The sequence below is a fragment of the Sciurus vulgaris genome (assembly GCF_902686455.1).
Source record: "Sciurus vulgaris genome assembly, chromosome: 9".
Classification (NCBI taxonomy): domain Eukaryota; kingdom Metazoa; phylum Chordata; class Mammalia; order Rodentia; family Sciuridae; genus Sciurus; species Sciurus vulgaris.
In genome coordinates, this window is record NC_136469.1 from 28,887,486 (window position 1) to 28,908,407 (window position 20,922).

Below are 20,922 nucleotides of genomic sequence, written 5' to 3' on the forward strand. Positions count from 1 at the left end.
AAGTATCATCTACCTCACTTATGAAAATGATCTGAACTCTGTAGTTGAGCTCCCATTTATTTTGATTAATGGACCACTAACCCAAACACTGTCAAGACACAACCACTGCTACTCATAAGCCCTTATCTCTACTCTATCCAGAATAATTTTATAATAAAAACTGATTAATACATGACACATTAATAAGTTCTCATTAACTGCTAGCCAATTATGATTATACAGATTCAAATTCTAATATTCCAAAAGTTATACTCAAGTTCTAAAACGTTTTCTTGTTTAAAGATTTCATTCTTTACAAATTTTTTTTTTTTGCTGCAGTGGTCTGAAATCACTTACATCACTGGTGTTGACAAGCCATGTTATCTCTCCATATGAAGCAAGCTCACCATTCACATAACATCGAAGCTCACTGTTCTTCCATCGATTATAAATGTGCACTATTGTTACCATATACCACTGAATAAGCAAAAAAGATAAAGATAACAATAATCCCAATAATACAACCATATTCAAAAAAAATGTGAATTTTAACAAACCTAAAATAAGACTATTTTTATTAAATCCAATATTCAATTTCCCCGAACAACACTTATTCAGAGAGGCTCTCACCTGATAAGAACTTAATCTCTAAATAATTCTTCCAGCTTTTTAATATGGAAAGTTTCAAATATAACACCAAAAAGCAGATATCTACTTTGAACACACTCTTTCAAATCTCAACATTTTCCCATATTTGCCTTGTCTGTCTATCTATCTACCTACACATTTTGTTGATGAATCATTTACTAATCTCTAAATTTTAAAGTAAAAATAAATATATTAAATTTGCACTACTAAAATAGCTCCATTAATATTTTCTCCTTGGATTTCCCTTAGATTCTATAAATAACTATATATCTCATCTTTTCATGATCCAAATCAAATAGGTTAACACTTTTACAGTGATTTACAGCTACCTTTTGGAAACCGCATAAAGAGTTGTAAAATGCCATGACGTTTTATGTGACAATCACTAACACAGAGCATTCTGAAAGCTCCCATAATTATGACTTAGGAGATCACATACCTTTTGTGGCTTGAAATCAAATTTCACACAGTGTTGAAAGCCTTTTCCTTTTGACTTTATTGATGTTATAATCAAACAGCCTCCAACAAAATGAGCAGAATAACCAAGACCTTTGCTGGTTCTGAAACTATGAAGAATAAGTTTTCATTTTACCTGTAAATATTCTCATTTTCAAAGTAAACACTAATCAGTTACAGAAATACATACCAATACAAATATGGTTTATCCTTATCTACATTGATGTTATTTACAGGATCCATTCTAAGCCAGGTATGAAATGTAAAACCATTCTGGTATGGCCACTTGGCTATAGGAGGCAATGCAATAGCCTAAAAGAAAGAAACTCTCAATTACTGACTTATATGAAAAATCTTATTACTGAAATCGTGAAAATGAGATCATATATGTGTGTTCCATATATATATGTGTGTATTTACATATATATGTTTCTACTAAATATATTTCTACTATATACATATTCCTACTATACATAAATTCTACTATGTATATTTCTACTATATATTTTTCTACAATATCATATAACTTTATGCCATGATTAAAATAGCTGAGAGAAAACTGTTTATAGTATTTTAATTTTACCAGATCCATATTAAGGGCAACCTGCTGGACACACAAACACTGTCTTCTTCTCTTCTTACAGTAAACATACCCAAAGCAACTCCAATTAAAAGATATAGGTAGTGATCAAGTTGGAATACTGTTGCTGAAATATAAAAGTATTAGAATAGAAAAGAATGGGCAAGAATGAAATGAAAAAATTAGGTACATGTCTCCTTTTATAAACCATAGTTGTAAAACTAAAGAGGATTATTTCATAATATTTTTAAATTGTAGTCACAAGTCACTTTACAAATGGTTTTATCATTTGGTTTAAATTGTTACTTAAAAGATCTTACTTCAAAAGATCACTTCTTGGAAGTGATCCGGAAAAGTAAAAATAATCTTGAAAACAAGCAAAACTGAAAGATTCACTACCAAATTTCAAAACCTACTTTGACGCTACACTAATGAAATCTGCATGCTACTACGTAAGGTCTTTGTGACCTGGGGTTAGGCAAGAACTTCTTTTTTGTTTGTTTCTGTCGTGCTGGGGATTGAACCCAGGGCCTTGTACTTGCAAGGCAAGCACTCTACCAACTGAGTTATCTCCCCAGCTCAGTACTTCTTAATTACACCACCAAAAGTGCACATGTCAAAAGAAAAAATAAACACACACTGAATTTCATAAAATTTTAAAGGCTGGGGTATACCTAAGTGGTAGAGTCCTTACCTAGCATGTAGGCTCCATCACTAACACTACCAAGAAAAAAGAAAAGAAAAAGAAAAAAAATTTAACTGTTTTGAATGATACTCAAAAAACTGAAAAGACAAGAGCCAGGCATAGTAGCTCCCTCCTGTAATCACAGCAGCTCAGGAGGCTGAAGCAGGAAGATCCAAAGTTCAAGGCCAGCTTAGGCAATTTAGCAAGACCCTGACTCAAAACGAAAAAATAGAAAGGACTGAGAAGGTAACTCAGTACATTTCTGGGTTTAATCCCCAACAAAGCCAAAAAAAAAAGGAAAGAAAAATCACAATAATACAAAAAAAAAATGTGCCAATTGAGCATCTGATGAAGGAACTGTATCCCAAATAATAACACAGTGAGGTTTTTTCCACGGGCAGTCCGAGATGGCAGACTAGAGGGTGACTGCATCTCCAGTCACTCCAGAACCCAGGATGCAAGAAGGGGAGGCATTGAGAGACTCGGACTAAAATAGAGCCACGGGGTGAGTCTCCCCCACCCAGTGAAGTGCTGCCCCGGCGGCAGGCCTGGATTCGGGTGGCTTATTAGAGTAGGGTAGGGCAGCTAGAGTCTTCCCCAGGCAGCCCTACACACTCTGGCAGTGGGCTCCTCCCACAGGGCCAGATTCTCCAGCATCTTGGAGCAGGCCCCCCAGTGAGAGCCTTCCTGCACAGAACCAAGCTTCAAGACCCTGAACCAGGGAGGCGAGTTCCTGCCCGCAGGTTGCTTCAGGGACCAGGACAGGGCAGCCAGGGACTTCCCCAAGCAGCCCGCAGCCCGGCCCCCTCCGGTGGGAAGCGCCTTTCCAGGCTAGCTTCTCGGAGCAGGCCCCCCAGTGAGAGCCTTTCCACACAGAGCCAGCTCCAAGTCCTGGAACCAGTAGCTGGCTAGGGGCAGCTTTCCTTGGAAGCACTGCATTATCAAGTTACTCAAGACTTCAGGCTACTGAAGGTAGGAAGGTGATACACTGGAAATCTACAGGGACACTATAAGCCAATAGAAGAATTCTGCAATATCACAAAGTCCCACTGACATCTGACCAATATGAGAAAACAAGGGAAGAAAATGTCCCAAACAAACATAGATACTATATCAATAAAACCCAATGACAGCACAGCAGAAGAAATGTCAGAAAGGGAGTTCAGAATGTACATAATTCAAACAATCAGGGAAGCAAACGAGGAGATGAAAGAGCAAATGCAGGCATTGAAGGAGGAGATGAAAGAGCAAATGCAGGCATTAAATGATCGCACCAATCAACAGTTAAAGGAGCAAATACGGGAAGCAAGAGATCATTTCAATAAAGAGTTAGAGATATTGAAAAAAAAAAAAAAAATAGAAATCCTTGAAATGAAGGAAACAATAAACCAAGTTAAAAACTCCATAGAAAGCATAACCAATAGGATAGAACACCTGGAAGACAGAACCTCAGATATTTAAGACAAAATATTTAATCTTGAAAACAAAGTTGACCAAACAGAAAAGATGGTAAGAAATCATGAACAGAATCTACAAGAAATATGGGATATCATGAACAGGCCAAATTTAAGAATTATTGGGATTGAGGAAGGCTTAGAGAAACAAACCAAAGGAATGAAAAATCTATTCAATGAAATAATATCAGAAAATTTCCCAAATCCAAATAATAACGCAGTAACAAAAAAACAAAGTTCGATTCTAAAATGGGTAGAAATTCAGACTAGATGCATCTCCAAAGAAAATACTCAAGAAGATGCTCCACTTCAATAATTTTTAGGTAAATGCAAATTAAAACCACAATGAAATACCATTTCATACCCACTAGGATGACTATTATCAAAGACAGATATTAACTAGTGTTGGCAAGGATATGGAGAAATTGGAATCATCAGATATTGTTGATGGAATAGTAAAATAACATTACTGCTTCAGGAAATAATCTGGAAGTTTTACAAAATATTATACAAAGACCATATGACCATAAAATTCTATACACAACACAAATAAAAATATATGTACAGCATACAAAAATCCAAAGCAGAGTTACTTGTAAGAGCCCAAAGGGGAGAATCCATTAATTGATAAATAATTAAACATAAATATATCCACACAATATAATAACAGCCATGAAAAGAATGAAGTACTGAAACATTCCAATCCATGCATGGATCCTAGAAACATGCTAAGTGAAGAACAAAAAAACCACGTTGTATGCCTTCAATTACATGAATGGTTCAGAATAGACAAACCCACAAAAACACAAAGTAGATCTGTGGTTGCCTAGGTCTGAAGGTTAGGTGAAAATGAAAAGTAAAGTACACAGTTTCTATGGGAAAGGTATGAAAATATCTAACTCACTGTGGTCATTTCAGAACTCTGTAAACATATTATTTACCCACTAAATTGTGCACTTTAAATGAGTTAACTGTAGTTATTTGAATTATATGTCAATAAAACTATTAAAAACCATACTATACAGCTTTAGTTTTATTATTATAACTCATATATGCATTCAGGTACACATACATGTGCAAATATTCTTTTGTATGTATCAGATCTGACATAACACATGAAAAACATCACAGACCCAAATTCATGTAATAACATTATAAGATTTCAAGTGGCTGATTTTAAATGAATGCTGCAAAAAGAAAAAAAATAATACAAATTCAATGTACACATGTGTTCTCGCTCATCAAAAATCAGAGTAGATGTGAAAGCTTTGTAAAAAGTAATTTATCCATGAATACTTTAAATTACCTTTAAAAGCTATGTGTAAATAAAGGAATGAGTTACTGAATATATTTAAAACACTTGTCCAAAAATTTCAAAAGCTACTCAGGTGAAATGTTCTACTTCTCAAGACAAATAAAAGTAAACAGAATGGACATATTACAATCTCAGAAAACCACAAATGCTAAAATCATAACATGGTGCATTAACAAAAAAAAAAAACAGAGGCAGGTGTTGTGGCTCAGTGGTAGAGCACTTGCCTACCACGTGTAAGGCACTCAGTTTGATCCTCAGCACCACATAAAAGTAAATAAAGAAAATAAATATTATGTCCATCTACAACTAAAAAAAATACTTTTTAAATTTTGATTCATTGTACACAAATAGGGTACAAATTTCGTTTCTCTGGTTGTAGACAAAGCAGAGTTACACTGCTTGTGTAATCATACATGTACATAGGCAAATAACGTTTGTCTCATTCCACCATCTTCCCTTCCCCCCAGTCCCATCCCACCCTTCATTTTCCTCTATACAATCCATCCTTCCTCCATTTTTGCCTCCCCCGCTCTTTATCTATCATCATCCACTTGTCAGAGAAATCATTCAGACTTTGGTTTTTGGGGATTGGCTTATTTCACTTAGCATGATATTCTCCAACTCCATCCTTTTACCTGAAAATGCCATAATTTTATTCTGCTTTATGGTTGAATAAATTTCCACATATCACAGTTTCTTTATCCATTCATCTATTGAAGGGCATCTAGGTTGGTTCCACAATCTAGCTATTGTGAACTGAGCTGCTATAAATATTGATGTACCTGCATCACTGTAGTATGCTGATTTTAAGTTCTTTGGGTATAGGCCTACGAGTGAGATAGCTGAGTCAAATGGTGGTAGTTCCAGTCCAAGTTTTCTAAGGAATCTCCACACTGCTTTCCAGAGTGGTTGCACCATTTTGCAAATCCCACCAGCAATACATGAGTGTACCTTTTTCACCACATCCTCAATAATACCTATTGTTGCTTGTATCCTTGGTAACAGACATTCTAATTGGGGTGAGATGAAACCTTAGGGTAGTTTTGATTTGCATTTCTCTTACTACTAGAGATGATGAACATTTTTTTTCATATATCTGTTGATTGTAGATCTTCTTCTGTAAAGTGTCTGCTCATTTCCTTAGCCCATTTATTGACTGGGTTATTTGTATTCTTGATGTAAAGTGTTTTGAGTTCTTTATAGATTCTGGACATTAGTGCTCTATCTGAAGTATGAGTGGCAAAGATTTTCTCCCACTCTGTAGGCTCTCTCTTCACATTACTGATAGTTTCCTTTGCTGAGAGAAAGCTGTTTAGTTTGAATCTATCCCAGTTGTTGATTCTTGCTTTTTTTTCTTGTGCTATGGGAGTCCTGTTAAGGAAGTCTGATCCTAAGCCAACAAGGTGAAGATTTGGACCAACTTTTTCTTCTATAAGATGCAGGGTCTCTGTTCTGATTCCGAGGTCCTTGATCCATTTTGAGTTGAGTTTTGTGCAGGGTGAGAGACAGGGGTTTAGTTTCATTTTGCTGCATATGGATTTCCAGTTTTCTCAGCACCATTTGTTGAAGAGGCTATCTTTTCTCCATTGCATAGTTTTGACACCTTTGTCTAGTATGAGGTAACTGTATTTATTTGGGTTTGTGTCCGTGTCTTCTTTTCTGTACCATTGATCTACCTGTCTATTTTGGCGCCAATACCGTGCTGTTTTTGTTACTATTGCTTTGTAGTATAGTTGAAGTTCTGGTATTGCAATAACCCCTGCTTTACTCTTCCTGCTAAGGATTGCTTTAGCTATTCTGGGTTTCTTATTCTTCCAGATGAATTTCATGATTGCTTGTTCTATTTCTATGAGGTACAACATTGGATTTTAATTGGAATTGCATTGAATCTGTATAGCACTTTAGGTAGTATGGCCATTTTGACAATATTAATTCTGCCTATCCAAGAACATGGGAGATCTTTCCATCTTCTAAGGTTTTCTTTCTTTTTTTAGTATTCTGTAGTTCTCATTGTAGAGGTCTTCCACATCTTTTGTGAGATTGATTCCCAAGTATTTTATTTTTTTCGAGGCTATTGTGAATGGGGTTATTTTCCTAACTTCTCTTTCCAAAGATTCATGACTTATGTGTAATAATGCATTAGATTTATGAGCCCTGGTCTTATATTCTGCTACTTTACTGAATTCACTTATGAATTCTAAAAGTTTTCTGGTGGAATTCCCTGGTTCCTCTAAATATATAATCATGTCATCAGCAAATAGGTATAGTTTGAGTTCTTCCTTTCCTATTCGTATTCCTTTAATTTCTTTGGTCTGTCTAATTGCTCTGGCTAGAGTTTCAAGGACGATGTTGAATAGAAGTGGTGAAAGAGGGCATCCCTGCCTTGTTCCAGTTTTTAGGGGGAAAACTTTCAGTTTCTCTCCATTTAGAATGATGTTGGCATTGGGGTTAGCATAAATAGTTTTTACAATGTTGAGGTATATTTCTACTATCCCTATTTTTCTAGTGTTTTGAGCATGAAAGGTGCTGTATTTTATCAAATGCTTTTTCTGCATCTATTGAAATAATCATGTGATTCTTAACTTTAAGTCTGTTGATGTGGCAAATTACATTTATTGATTTTTGGATGTTGAACCAACCTTGCACCCCTGGGATAAAACCCACTTGATCATGGTGCACTATCTTTTTAAAATGTTTTTTATGTGATTTGCTAAAATTTTGTTAAGAATTTTTGCATCTATGTTCATTAGGGATATTGGTCTGAAGTTGTCTTTCCTCTATGTGTCTTTGTCTGGTTTTGGTATTTTTAAAAAATAAATAAAAACAGAACTGGAAGAATAGATGAGTGGTAGAGAGCGTGCCTAGCCTGCTTCAGGCTCTGGATTGGATCCCTATGCATGCAGAAAGAATGAATGATAAAAAGTTAATCACCCAAGAATGCTTTTTTTCACCTGAGAGACAAATACTTTTAGACTAAATGCCAACAGAGTATAAGTTACTGAGGAAAATTTCAAATCTAAAAAAGCCTTTAGGGAAAAAATGTAAAGGAAGAAAACATGAGTGATAAAAGTTTTCAAAGGAAGTCATGTATTATGTATGCAGCATTCAAGTATCACAAGTGTCCTTTTAAAATACATATTTATCTTCCTGCAGATACTGCTTGACTACATAGGGTCTAATAAGCCAACAAGATTTATGAAAAACAAAGTAAAAAATGAGGGAATGATAAGTTCAGAAAAAGGACAAATTGAAATATATTTAAAAAAAAAAGAAAAATCTTTTGCTTACGGACTGACCAATATAATAGTGAAATTTTTTTAAGTTTCCATAAACAACACATATATATATATATATAATATGTAATGTGTTCCTATATTATAGCTATCACTACCATATGTAATTATCTTATTTATAAACTGCTTAACTGCTGGTCAAAATGTTGAGACCAACATAATTGGAGATTCAGAATTCAGGAATATTTGCCTGTTGTTTCACTCTCATTCTGTATACCAGGGGCAAAAGAAACAGGGACAGGGAAACTTAAGGCTAGAAAAAGATTTTCAGAAAGACAGAATGTGACAAACAGCTACTTTAAAATGCAGAGATAAATTCATAGGACAACATGAATATGTTCAAAAGAATTAGGTTCTTACTTCTGACCCAAACCTAAAGTGGGTAACTTTCTTAACTGCTTTAAACATCTATTTCTTCACCTCTTAAACAGGGAAAAAAAACATGCTAACTGTCTTAAGGATTAAGTTAACTCATGCAGAGAAGCTTCTGCCTAAAACAGAACCTGTCAGGACAGGGTGTTTCAGGAACACCCCTGCTGTACTTTCAGGAAGCAAAGGAAAGGAGAACTTCAGGTGAGTGTCTCATTAACATTTACTTACTGCAGCACTCTTTCCTGGAAAGTTGAAAAAGGCATCAGGACCATACTTCTGAGGCATATGCTTTAATACAGACAGCAACTTTCCAGCATGTGGAGGCTATGAAAATAGTTAACAATTCATTAACCACTTTATTCACCATAAAACAAATGTATGCACATATTTTTAATATAGTCATGCTTTAACATTCACAGGAATGACCAAATAATGATATAAGCTGAAAAGCATATACAATAACCAAAAAAGTTTTCTTTCAACTATCTTAAGGAAATAATGTACTCTATGTCATTTTTCTAACATTGTATGATACATTAGGTGTTCAATAAATATGAGTCGATATTATTTAATATTTGAAACTCATCAGACTGCAGCAAAAGTAATCTTTTAAAAATACAAACTACATCAAACTCACTATCCACCTCTCTCTAAAACACTCTTTAATTTAATAAATGCTTAAGTAATGCTATGTTTCAATGCTACAAGTACTTGAAATACATTATACCATTTTAACAATCATCCTACAGGATGGTCCCAGTATTATCACAATTTTTTAGAGATGAAACCCAAGGCAGAGGAACACATTTAGGTCACACAGGTGAAAGTAACTGGCAGGATCAGGATTAGAACTCAGTCTAACTCAAGAGTCCATCTTTTAACAGTAATACATTCACCAAGGGACCTCACCTTTAATATGACCTAACAAAGTATCATTCCACTCTTTAGTCTCAATTTGCATCTCTGTCCCCTTCTCCCTGTGCTCCATGTACAATGTCTTTTCAAGGTCTTCTTCCCACAACAGGGCCTGAGCATAAGCTATTTCTTGTGCTTAAAATGTTCTCACTAGTACTACACCACATCCCTCTAAACCAAGGAAATGTTACATATCCAAGTTTTAATGGCAACTTCCACAGGGCAGTGGTCCCTGAACTCTGAGAGTGCATTAAACCTCCCTATCATATTTAATTCTACAATATGCATCTACTGCATAGTATGTGTAAATGTTGTAACACTTCTGTGATTAATGTTTCTTTGGCCCACAAGTCTCTAATACATGAAAAAACCAAGAACTATAATGAAAAATCTCATTTACATTCACAAGGAAAGCAAAGGATAATCAGATACACATTATCATTTTAGTCAGTTTACAAGCAAATGAGATAAAGTATAGGACATTCTTCTTTGTTAAAAGTTCAAAACAGGGTCAAACTACAAGTGAAATTGGTTTGTCCTCATCTTATTTTGATTGTTGTTGTAAATTATCTTTACCACTTATGCAAATGTTCAGTAACATTCTTAAGTGAACAAGAAATTTTTCAAATAACCACACTACTCAAATACAAAAGTAGAGTTACCAAAAAGTAACTACAATCACACTGATATTTAAAAAATAATTTCCAGCATAAATTAAAGTAACCAAAGTCACTCTGCAATCACAAATAAAATACAGTATTGTAGCATTTCCATCTGGAGAAATCATTCTTCCAAATCCCCTTTCCTATAAAGCCCATCAACAAAAGAATACATTAAGATATGCACTTTTCCCCAGACACTGCTGGTGAGCGTATATAGAAAGTCTTTCAGAATAAAATTTAGTAGTCACAGTTCACATGTCTTTAAAAATGTTCATGTCCATTGATATACTGAATCCACAAATAAAAATCTATGCGAAAGTAGTAATTGGAAAGTTAGATATTGATTTAGATATAGGCCCAGACAGCTCATCTTTAATCTAGTTATATTATAGGAGTTTCTCACTGTACTATTATGAAAGTAAAAGATGAAAGTAGCCTGATTGCCTAATAATAAGTAAAGCAATATAATTAATGTCTCAGCCCTCATTTTAGTAATTGTTCATTACTTTTCCCTTTATCTTCTAAAACTATTCTGATTCTCCTCCCCATGAGCAGCTATTTTAACATACTTAATTTTTTTATTATGTTTCCCTTTAAAAATGTTCTTGTGTGCTTGTTCTTACCATATAAGTGGTATCATGTTAAGATATATAATTCTAATTATTAATTTTTCCTATATTTGCTGCATTTATTCATATTATTCCATGCACTGATTCTAACTTCTATATAGTAATCTATTCTGTGAATCAAATACATTTTACTTATCCACATACTCTCCTGATGATGAATGCCATGTTGATAATTCACTGCCATCACAAACAATGTTTCAGTGAATACCCTCATGCATATTTCCTTAAGTATATGTGAATTTCTTGAAATTCACACTTAGGGGCAAATTATTAAGTTATTGACTATGGTATGACTATGTGACTAAGTAGTACTAGGTTCCTACTGAGGTTGGCTCCACTAGTTTTATTCCAACTAAAAACACACAAGGTTTAAAATAGCTCAACCTTCCCAACTATGCTTGTTACTACACAACCCCTAAAATCATGGATACTTTAGATAAGGTAACATTATCAATAGCTTTAACGTGAATGACTTTATTTTATGATTTTGTGTTTATCTGATTGTGGGGATGCTTCTTCTGTGTATAAATATGTTCATAACCTTTGCTATCTTCTTACACACTTTTCTATATTCATTATAATAAAAATGCATCAAGTATATATTCTGAATAAATTATTTGAAAAGAAATCAAGACCAAAATCAAACAAGCATACTTTCTCTTCTTAAAATGAGGCAGTAACAAGACCTATATTTATAAACCCACCATCAACAAACAGAAAACTAGACAAAATTTATGAAACAAAAACTGTTTTCAGACAAAGGAAGAGGAGGTTCAAGACTGATTCCTCAGAAATGAAAACAGGGCTGGGGATATGACTCAGTTGGTAGAGTGCTTGCCTCACAAGCACAAGGCCCTGGGTTCAAATCCCCAGCACTGAAAAAAAAAAAAAAAAAAAGAAAGAAAGAAAGAAATGAAAACAAACAAAAAGACATGTCTGGAGTCAGTTTCCATATCACTGCACAGAGAGGAGACCAAACAGAACTTGAAGGTATCACTGAGTTGCAGACAGAGAAACTGAAGTTTGGGGAGTCTGAGGTAGAGAGAAGTTTCAAGACAGAGAACTGCAGAGAAAAGAGCTATAGAGAGAAAGAGCTCCAGAAATCTGTACTGACTCCTAAACAGGAACAAAATCAATGAGTAAAAAAACTAACTCAGAAAATGATAAGACTGTGGAATCAGTAGACAAGAGTATTAAAGTAACTATCTTGCTAAGCACTGTCAAGGACTGAAAGAAAAATAGGAACATACTGAGATAAAAAATATGCCATCTAGAAAACTGGAAATCCATATGCAACAGAATGAAACTAAACCCCTATCTCTCACCCTGCACAAAACTCAACTCACAATGGATCAAGGGCCTTGAAATCAGACCAGAGACCATGCATCTTATAGAAGAAAAAGTAGGTCCACATCTTCACCTTTTTGGCTTAGGATCAGACTTCCTTAACAGGACTCCCATAGCACAAGAAATAAACGCAAGAATCAATAACTGGGATAGATTCAAACTAAACAGCTTTCTCTCAGCAAAGGAAACTATCAGCAATGCGAAGAGAGAGCCTACAGAGTGGGAGAATATCGTTGCCAATCATACTTCAGATAGAGCGCTAATATCCAGAATATATAAAGAACTCAAAAAACTCTACACCAAGAATACAAATAACCCAATCAACAAATGGGCTAAGGAAATGAACAGACACTTCACAGAAGAAGATCTACAAGCAATCAACAGATATATGAAAAAATGTTCAACATCTTTAGTAATAAGAGAAATGCAAATCAAAACTATACTAAGATTCCATCTCACCCCAATTAGAATGGCAATTATCAAGAACACAAGCAACAATAGGTGTTGGCAAGGATGTGGGGAAAAAGGTACACTCATACATTGCTGGTGGGACTGCAAATTAGTGCAGCCACTCTGGAAAGCAGTGTGGAGATTCCTTAGAAAACTTGGAATGGACCTACCATTTGACCCAGCTATCCCACTCCTCGGCCTATACTCAAAGGACTTAAAATCAGCACACTGCAGAGATACAGCCACATCAATGTTCATAGCTACTCAATTCACAATAGCCAGACTGTGGAACCAACCTAGATGCCCTTCAACTGATGAATGGATAAAGAAACTATGGTATATATATACAATGGAATATAACTCAGCTATAAAGAATAATAAAATTATGGCATTTGCAGGCAAATGGATGAAATTGGAGAATATCATGTTAAGTGAGATAAGCCAATCTCAAAAATCCAAAAGAGAAATATCTCACTGATAAACAGATGATGACTCTTAATTGGGGGGTGGGAGTGGGACAAGAATGGAGGAAGGAGGGACTGTATAGAGGGAAAAGAGAGGTGGAAGGGGTGGGGGGGAAGGAAAAAAATAATGGAATGAATCAAACATCATTACTCTATGTAAATTTATGAATATGCAAATGGTATGCTGTTACTCCATATACAAACAGAAACGACATGTATCCCATTTGTTTACAATAAAAATAAATTTAAAAAAAATATGCCATCTAAATTTTCAAAAGGTAGAATTAAAATACTGCAGAAGAAAACATACGTTAACTTGAGACTATAGCAATAAAAGCAAATCAAAAATGAAGCACAAAGAGAAAGACTGAAAAAAAGTAAACAGATTTCAATAACCTGTGGGATAACATAAAGAGGCCTAACTTACCTGTAAGTAGAGCCCCAGAAAATGAGGAAGAAGAGACAAGAAAAGAATATTTGAAGAAATAATGACCAAAATTTTTCCAAATTTCAAGAAAATCACAACCCCACCAATGGAAGAACTCTTGATAAAGATAAGCACAAGGTAAGCACATGAAGAAATATACTCAAATTTAGTGAAAATCAATAATAAAAACGTGAAAAGGAAACAAGAGAACTGGAGTTTGATACAAATAAATTAAAGAATCTAAATTTTAACATGATGAATTCAAGTAACTGCAGGACACAAATTTAAATAATAGAACTAAATTAAGGATGAGCTGGCTGAGCCATGGACAATTATCTTTCCATTACACTAAAACAAGGCTGGAAATGCAACAAAAATGTAAAGAATATTTATCTACTAGTACTCCTCCTCTAAGGGACAGCAGCCACCTAGATGGCAAAAATAGTTTAACAAGGAACCTGGGATTCACACTAAGTTTGCCAACACCCATTGCAAAGCGCTGATAAAGGAGTGTGGATCTAATTAAATGCAAACTTTTTTTTTAGTGGATTATTCAACTTTAAGGACCACCACTAAAAAGTTACAGAAGAAAAGCTAGATACTGCTACCACTTTTCTTTCTCTGTCCTTAACTTTTTCCTCTAATAAATATTGGATATATAGTTAAACAATAATTTGAAGAAGAATTAAATTAGCCAACTGAACTACCTACTCTTTTAGTCCACACCTGTGTCCAGGCATGACAAAAGTAGCTACACAGATCTAAATGCTATTTTAATTTATCTCTTCCACTCAATTTTACATTTACTCCATATGCAATAATATAAGCTACTTAATAGCTACAAATATTTTCGGGAGGGGAACAGAGTATTTAGGTTTTTTTACCCATTGTCCTTTATCTCCTTGAAGTTTACTGAAGAAAAGCTTTAGTTCTCGAACTGTCAAATTATAGCTAGCCAGCACTCCCAACATGTCAACTAAAAGATCTAGAAACAAAAGAAAACAATAAAATCATTAAGCAACTTATATTTCTTAAAGAGTTAAAATATATGTTTGGAATCAAAGTTCTAGATACTACATGCTCAAATATTTCTTAAATCAAATGTTGCTAAATAAGAAAAATATAATATTTAAGGATTAAATTTTATTTCTTCATATGCAATGTACTATAGGAAAACTCATACCTGCAATCATACTGTCAACTTTTTCAATTTTCCCAAGCACTTTTTCAACAAGGCCTACTTCTGTGCAGACTTGAAGATTTCGTATGCTCTTCTTCAGAATGGCTGTGAACATGCTCCAGACTTCTGCTTGACAAGTAATGTCACATTTTTCCAGCAGGTCCACCATGCAGATAATACTCTCACCTTCTTGAATAATGAAATTCATCTCTAAATCAAACTGTCCTCCTACCAGCTTCCAAGAGGGGGGAAAAAAAAACATTTAGTACTTCGACATCACTATTACTTATTCCTAAACTTTAGCAATAACCAATAATACACACATTCTTCCCTACCTCCACAACAATAAAAGGTTCATTTTTTAAAAAATCATAAAGCTCTAAAGGATAAAGCGTCCAAAGAACTCTTCAAATTTAGATAGCACAAAGCCACGTAAGACAATATTAAAATGAGAATATTTTTCACCAAAACAAATATAGGATGTCTTGAAAAAGCATTACCTACTATCCTATTATTAATAAAGATCTAAATTAGCTCTCTAATTGCCTCAAATTCAGTACTTCATTTATAAATTATTAATTCTGAGAACTACGCACAATAACACGAAGGTCCTTTACCACCTAAACAAAGTATGAGCTCACAGCAAAATGAAAAGCTGAAAAAGGCTGAGAGGACACAAAACTCAGAGTTCATATTTGTCAGTTTCTAATTTATTATACCCTTTCATTTTGATCTCTCTTCTCTCCTATCAATAATCACTATAAATTACTCATAGTCACATACCCAAAGTCAGTAATCAAGAAAATTTATTTCATTGATACTACTATTTAAAATTCCATCCAAAGAATGCTACACTGACCTATTTCTAGCTTGTTATCTCACCCACAGCTTCACCTCACAGAGCAAAGCTTTGTACATTTTAAACAAATGGCAATCATTTAAAGCAATTAAAATACTTTTAGATGACTTTTACAGAATTACCTTTTTTAACTAGACTTTCAAAAAAATTTTTATTGTGCACATTTTAGGTATACAATGTTATTCTCACTGTAGTAAAGATCTGCCAAAAACATTTAAACACGATTCACCTACACTTCTTTCAGAATTCTTGTGAATATTTCTTGATTTTCCACTATGTATTCCTAAACCCAAAAGGTGGGCAAAAATGAGAAGAAAGTGAACTTTCCAAAACAAAAGCCAACAGGCTCATTGAAGAGTAATATATATGACTAGGTACAAGTCTACTTCAAGAAAGCAAGGAACGTTCAGAACTAGGAATTCAATTAAAAGTTCTTGTAGTCAGGGATCAACATGTGTGCAGGTTCTGCCAAAAAATATATATACACTGCTGTGAAAAAGAAAATATGAAAATGAATGACATGAGAATCAGTAGTTGCATGCACAGAGACAAGAGCTCCTGGCAAGCACAGCGGCAAAGAACGTTTGGTTCTGTCATAAGAAGCCTAGGATGTGCTAACATCTCTATTGTTTAGTATTATTCTGGAGATAAAGAAGTCATATGGGGCCAAAAGAAAGCAACATGTATAAAAAATCAGAAAAGAGGGATTAAAATTAAAATTATTTATAGTTAAGATGATATCTACCTGAATAACTCAAGAACTTCCAACTGATCAACTACTATAAATGAGAAAATAATGTGGTAACAAATTTATTAACACAGTTAATAATGTAAGATAATCACAAGGCATTATGCTAAATAATAAAAGCCAGTCATAAATGGCTACCTACAGTGCAGTCCATTTATATAACAGGCAAGAAAAGGTAAAACTGCTGGGACAAAAATCAAATTGGTGGTTGCCTAGGGTTGTCAGTCTCTGAGAGATGCAGAATAAGGTAATTCTAAATTTCACAGGGGAGAAAACCTTCAGCACAGCTAAAATATTTTCTGAAAAACATTAATAATAGGAAAGAGATAGCCCTTGTGAGTATTAATGCAATATGCCAACAGTACATAAATGGATAGGACAACAGAAGATCAAACATCAATGTTTTTGATCAAAATACTCATGGGAATTTGGCAAAGAAGGGGTTGGTATGGTGAAGAGGGTGAACTATGAAGGATGATTGCCTGCCCCACAAGTCTCAGATCTAAATTTTGTCTGTGCCCCTTACTAACTGCCTAACTTTGGTAAGTTACTTCATTTCTGTACCTCTCCAAAGTTCCTATGGATAATTTTTTTTTTTTAATGAGGCTACCAATTTCATAAAATGACAAAGATAATGCTATCTTTTCTAATTAAGATATTTAAGACTTCTGTACTTCTTACGGATAAATTTAACTACATAAATTAAGATTCCAAAGGTAAAATAATAAAGTGATGAATGATACACCAGGATAAACCATTCGTATCATAGTGTACTTACTAACTTCCTAAAAGAAAAATTTAAAAAGAAAATTTGGGACAAAGCAATGAACACAATGATTATAACAAATAGCAATAAAACATGAAAGACTCAACTTTCTCACAAAATTTATATTAAAAATACATTAATACATATTGTTTACATATTTTATTGGCAAATCCCAAATCCTTAATAACATAAAGATAATATAAAATATGGGCAAGGAGTTGAGGAAATAGGTACTTTCATTATTACAGTATTGAGATAACTGGTAGATCATCTATGCAGAGCAATGTTTATCAAAATTTTTAAATTTTGAAGCTCCTTGAAAACACCAATTCAACAACTAGAAATTTATGTTATAGATACATTTAGGTAATGATGTTAGACACGAAAATGTCATTTTATTGAAGAGAAAATATTTTAAGGCCCTCCCCAAAACATAAGTGTTAATAAAGTTATATATAACTAACTAACTATATAAGGGAATATGGTGCAGCCATTGAAAAAAGCAACTCCATGTGACATGAAAAAATCTCTATGATAAACTGTTTAAGTGAGAAGATAAAAATCTGAGTTAGAGGCTACAATTTGGGTTAAATATGTACGTATAGATGTGTGTATGTATTCCATATGTCTAAGAAAGATAATATAAGAAACTAAACAAGGACTGCCTCTGGAAAAAAGAACCAGTACTGGGGAAATAGAGGAAGGGAGTGATTTTAGAATACACACTTTTAAGCAATTTGAATTTTGTGCTATGAATGCATACTTTTTTTAAAAGTAGCTTAAAAAGGAAGAAATGCATAAAACAACACTCTTTTGGGGAGGGTGGGATTGTGGCACTGAACCACAATCCCAGCCCTATTCTGTATTTATTTAGAGACAGGTTCTCAATGAGTTGCTGGCTTTGAACTTGAGATTCTCCTGCCTCAGTCTCCCGACTGGTGGGATTACAGGCCTGAGTCACTGCTCCCAGCTAAAACAACTCGCTTGCTAGCATAAGACTTTATAAAATTATCATAATGCAAATGGTATCAATAATATCACCCAAGTTTGGCATTCCTTAGCCTATTTCTATCAAATTGCTCAGTCAAAAATAACTTAATACAAAATACTGATACTATGCAAAGGCATTATTCAAATACATAACAGTACACTACAGATACCAAGCAATCTAAGCATGTGCTAGACCTATCTAAATGAACCCCCACTGTAAATATCTCATACTGAGAGGCACAATTGCTAATCAGCATTCTCATAACATAATTTATTAAAACATGTCAGACAGATTAGTGAATCTACCGAAAACATAAACCTCTACCATATAATGAATTTATAAACTCATTCAACACACTTTTACTGAATGCCTACTGTATACCAGGCCTTGGGAAAACAGAAGATCAGTGATGAATAAGGCAAAAATAGCCTGCCCTTAGTTGTGGAATCAACACTCAATCTTACATTCTGTAGTAGTTGTTTAAACTAATTATTTAAAGAAAAACTAGACTTTTTCTTTCCCAAACTGGAAATTCCTGTCTCAATGAAAAAATATAATTAATGAATCAAGTCAGTAACTTCAACCTAACAAGCCGTTTTGTATTCATACCAAATAAATGCATAACATTAACATAACTTTCTCAAATTCCTGTAATAATTAAAAGAAAATAGAGTTTAAAACAACATTTTGATAGCAATCATAAGTATAACATGTTTAGAAGGAAATTTTAAAATATGTAGAACTTACAAGAAAACATTTCTAATTTTGATAAACAAACAGATGTTTCTAGATAGGAAAATGAAATCCTTTGAAGTTGTTGCACAATACCACTAAAATTCCCAATGTGATATTTGTCTTCAGAAACTTGACAAAGTGATTTTAATTTTTTTTTTTTTTTTAAACTGAGGCTAGAACCTAGGGCTTCATTCATGCTAAGTAACTGCTACCACTTAAGCTACACCCCCAGTCTATTTATTTATTTATTTATTTATTAATTCATTCATTCATCGAGACAGGGTCTAGCTGAGCTGCCCAAGCTGGTCTTGAACTGGCAATCAATCCAAGAAGCTGATATTACAGGCATGCACCACTTGCCCAGAAATGATTCTAAGTTATATTTGGGAATTAAATATGTGAAAATAATGAGGAGAAATCATGCAAAAAAGGGGAGTAAAACCATTAAGCAATTGATAAAATAATTATTAAAACTATATATTAAGCAGAAAATAATTGATGCAATAAAATGAAACCTGGAACCAACATAAGTAAATTCAATAAAGAATTTAAAGAGGCATCATAAGCATTCATTTTCATTTTAAAAATTTGGAGTCAAATTCTTATCTCACACCATTTGCCAAAATAAATTCCTAGTAAGTTAAATCATGAAATTACACAGCGAAAGAAACAATCAACAGTGAAAACATGACCTATAAAAATATAGGTGAGAAAATATTTGCAAAGCATACATCTGATGAGAAATGACTACCCAGAATATATTTTTTTAAAAACTCTAGCAAAAAACCACAAATCATTCAATTTTAAAATGGACAACAGACCTACATAGACATTTTACAGAAGAAAACATACAAATGTCCAATGAGTGTATTAAAAATGTTCAACATCACTTATCATCCGATAAGTAAGATAAGTACCCATCAGAATCACAAGGATCTCACCTCACTCCAGTAAGAATGGCTATTATCAAAAACACTAAAGAGTAAGTGCCAGTGATTTTATGAACAAAAGAGAACTTTTTGTTTTCTTTTGGTGGGAAGATGTATTACTATAATCATTATAGAGAACAATATGGTTCCTTTAAAAAATTAAAATGGTACTACCATATGCTCCAGCAATCCCACACCCAAGTACGCATGCAAAGGAAATGAAATCAGTGTGTCAGAGACACCAGCATTATCATGTTGATTGCACCATTATTCATAAAAACCAAGTAGTGGAAACAACCTATGTGGCTATCAAAAGTAAAGGAAATGTGGAATATATACACAATGCAATACTATTCAGCCATTAAAAAGGAGGAAATCATATTTGTCACAATATGGATGGAAATTTGAGGACAATATGTTAAGTGAAATAAGTCAGGCACAAGAAAGACAAGTACTACATGATCTCACTCATAAGTGGAATCTTAAATTGTTAATCCCTCAGAAGTTGAGAGTAGAATGGAGGTTACCAGAGACTGAGGAAAGTAGCAAGGAAGAAGGTCTGGGGAAAGAATGGTCAAGGGTACAAATTTATAGCTGGATAGGAATAAGAAGTTCTGGTATGCTACTGTACAGTATGGCGACTACAGATAATGACAATGCACTAAGTATTTTTAAAGAACTAGAAGAGTTGGGCAAGGTGACACACACCTGTAATCCCAGAGGTGCAGATGGCTGAAGCAAGAGGATCAAAGCCAGCCTCAGTAACTTAAAAAGACTAAGGAACTTAGTGAGACCCTATCTGAAAAACAAGAAAAATAAAAAGGGCTGGGGATGTGGTTCAGTGGTTAAGCATTCCTAGGTTCAATCCCTGGGGCAATAAATAAATAAATAAATAAATAAATAAATATTTTGAAAAAATAAAACCTAGAAGAATGGATTTTGATAGTTTTCACCATAAAGAAAAGATAAATAATTCAGGAGTATTTACCCTAATTTAAACATTACAAACATACACATGTATCAAACAATCACTAGGGC

General features: G+C 33.9%; 1 protein-coding gene across 4 annotated transcripts in view; it reads right to left on the reverse strand.

Annotated features, from left to right (window-relative positions):
- Positions 1 to 20,922, reverse strand: part of LRBA (LPS responsive beige-like anchor protein) — a 723,813-nt gene that overhangs the window by 602,730 nt on the left and 100,161 nt on the right. For all 4 annotated transcript variants that reach the window (XM_079154183.1, XM_079154182.1, XM_079154184.1 and 1 more), the window contains exons 3-8: positions 14,860 to 15,091; positions 14,561 to 14,661; positions 9,011 to 9,106; positions 1,274 to 1,395; positions 1,067 to 1,193; positions 337 to 456 (exon numbers count right to left, since the gene is read on the reverse strand). In XM_079154183.1, the coding sequence (XP_079010309.1) occupies positions 337 to 456; positions 1,067 to 1,193; positions 1,274 to 1,395; positions 9,011 to 9,106; positions 14,561 to 14,661; positions 14,860 to 15,091 (798 nt within the window). The remainder of the gene's footprint in view (positions 1 to 336; positions 457 to 1,066; positions 1,194 to 1,273; positions 1,396 to 9,010; positions 9,107 to 14,560; positions 14,662 to 14,859; positions 15,092 to 20,922) is intronic.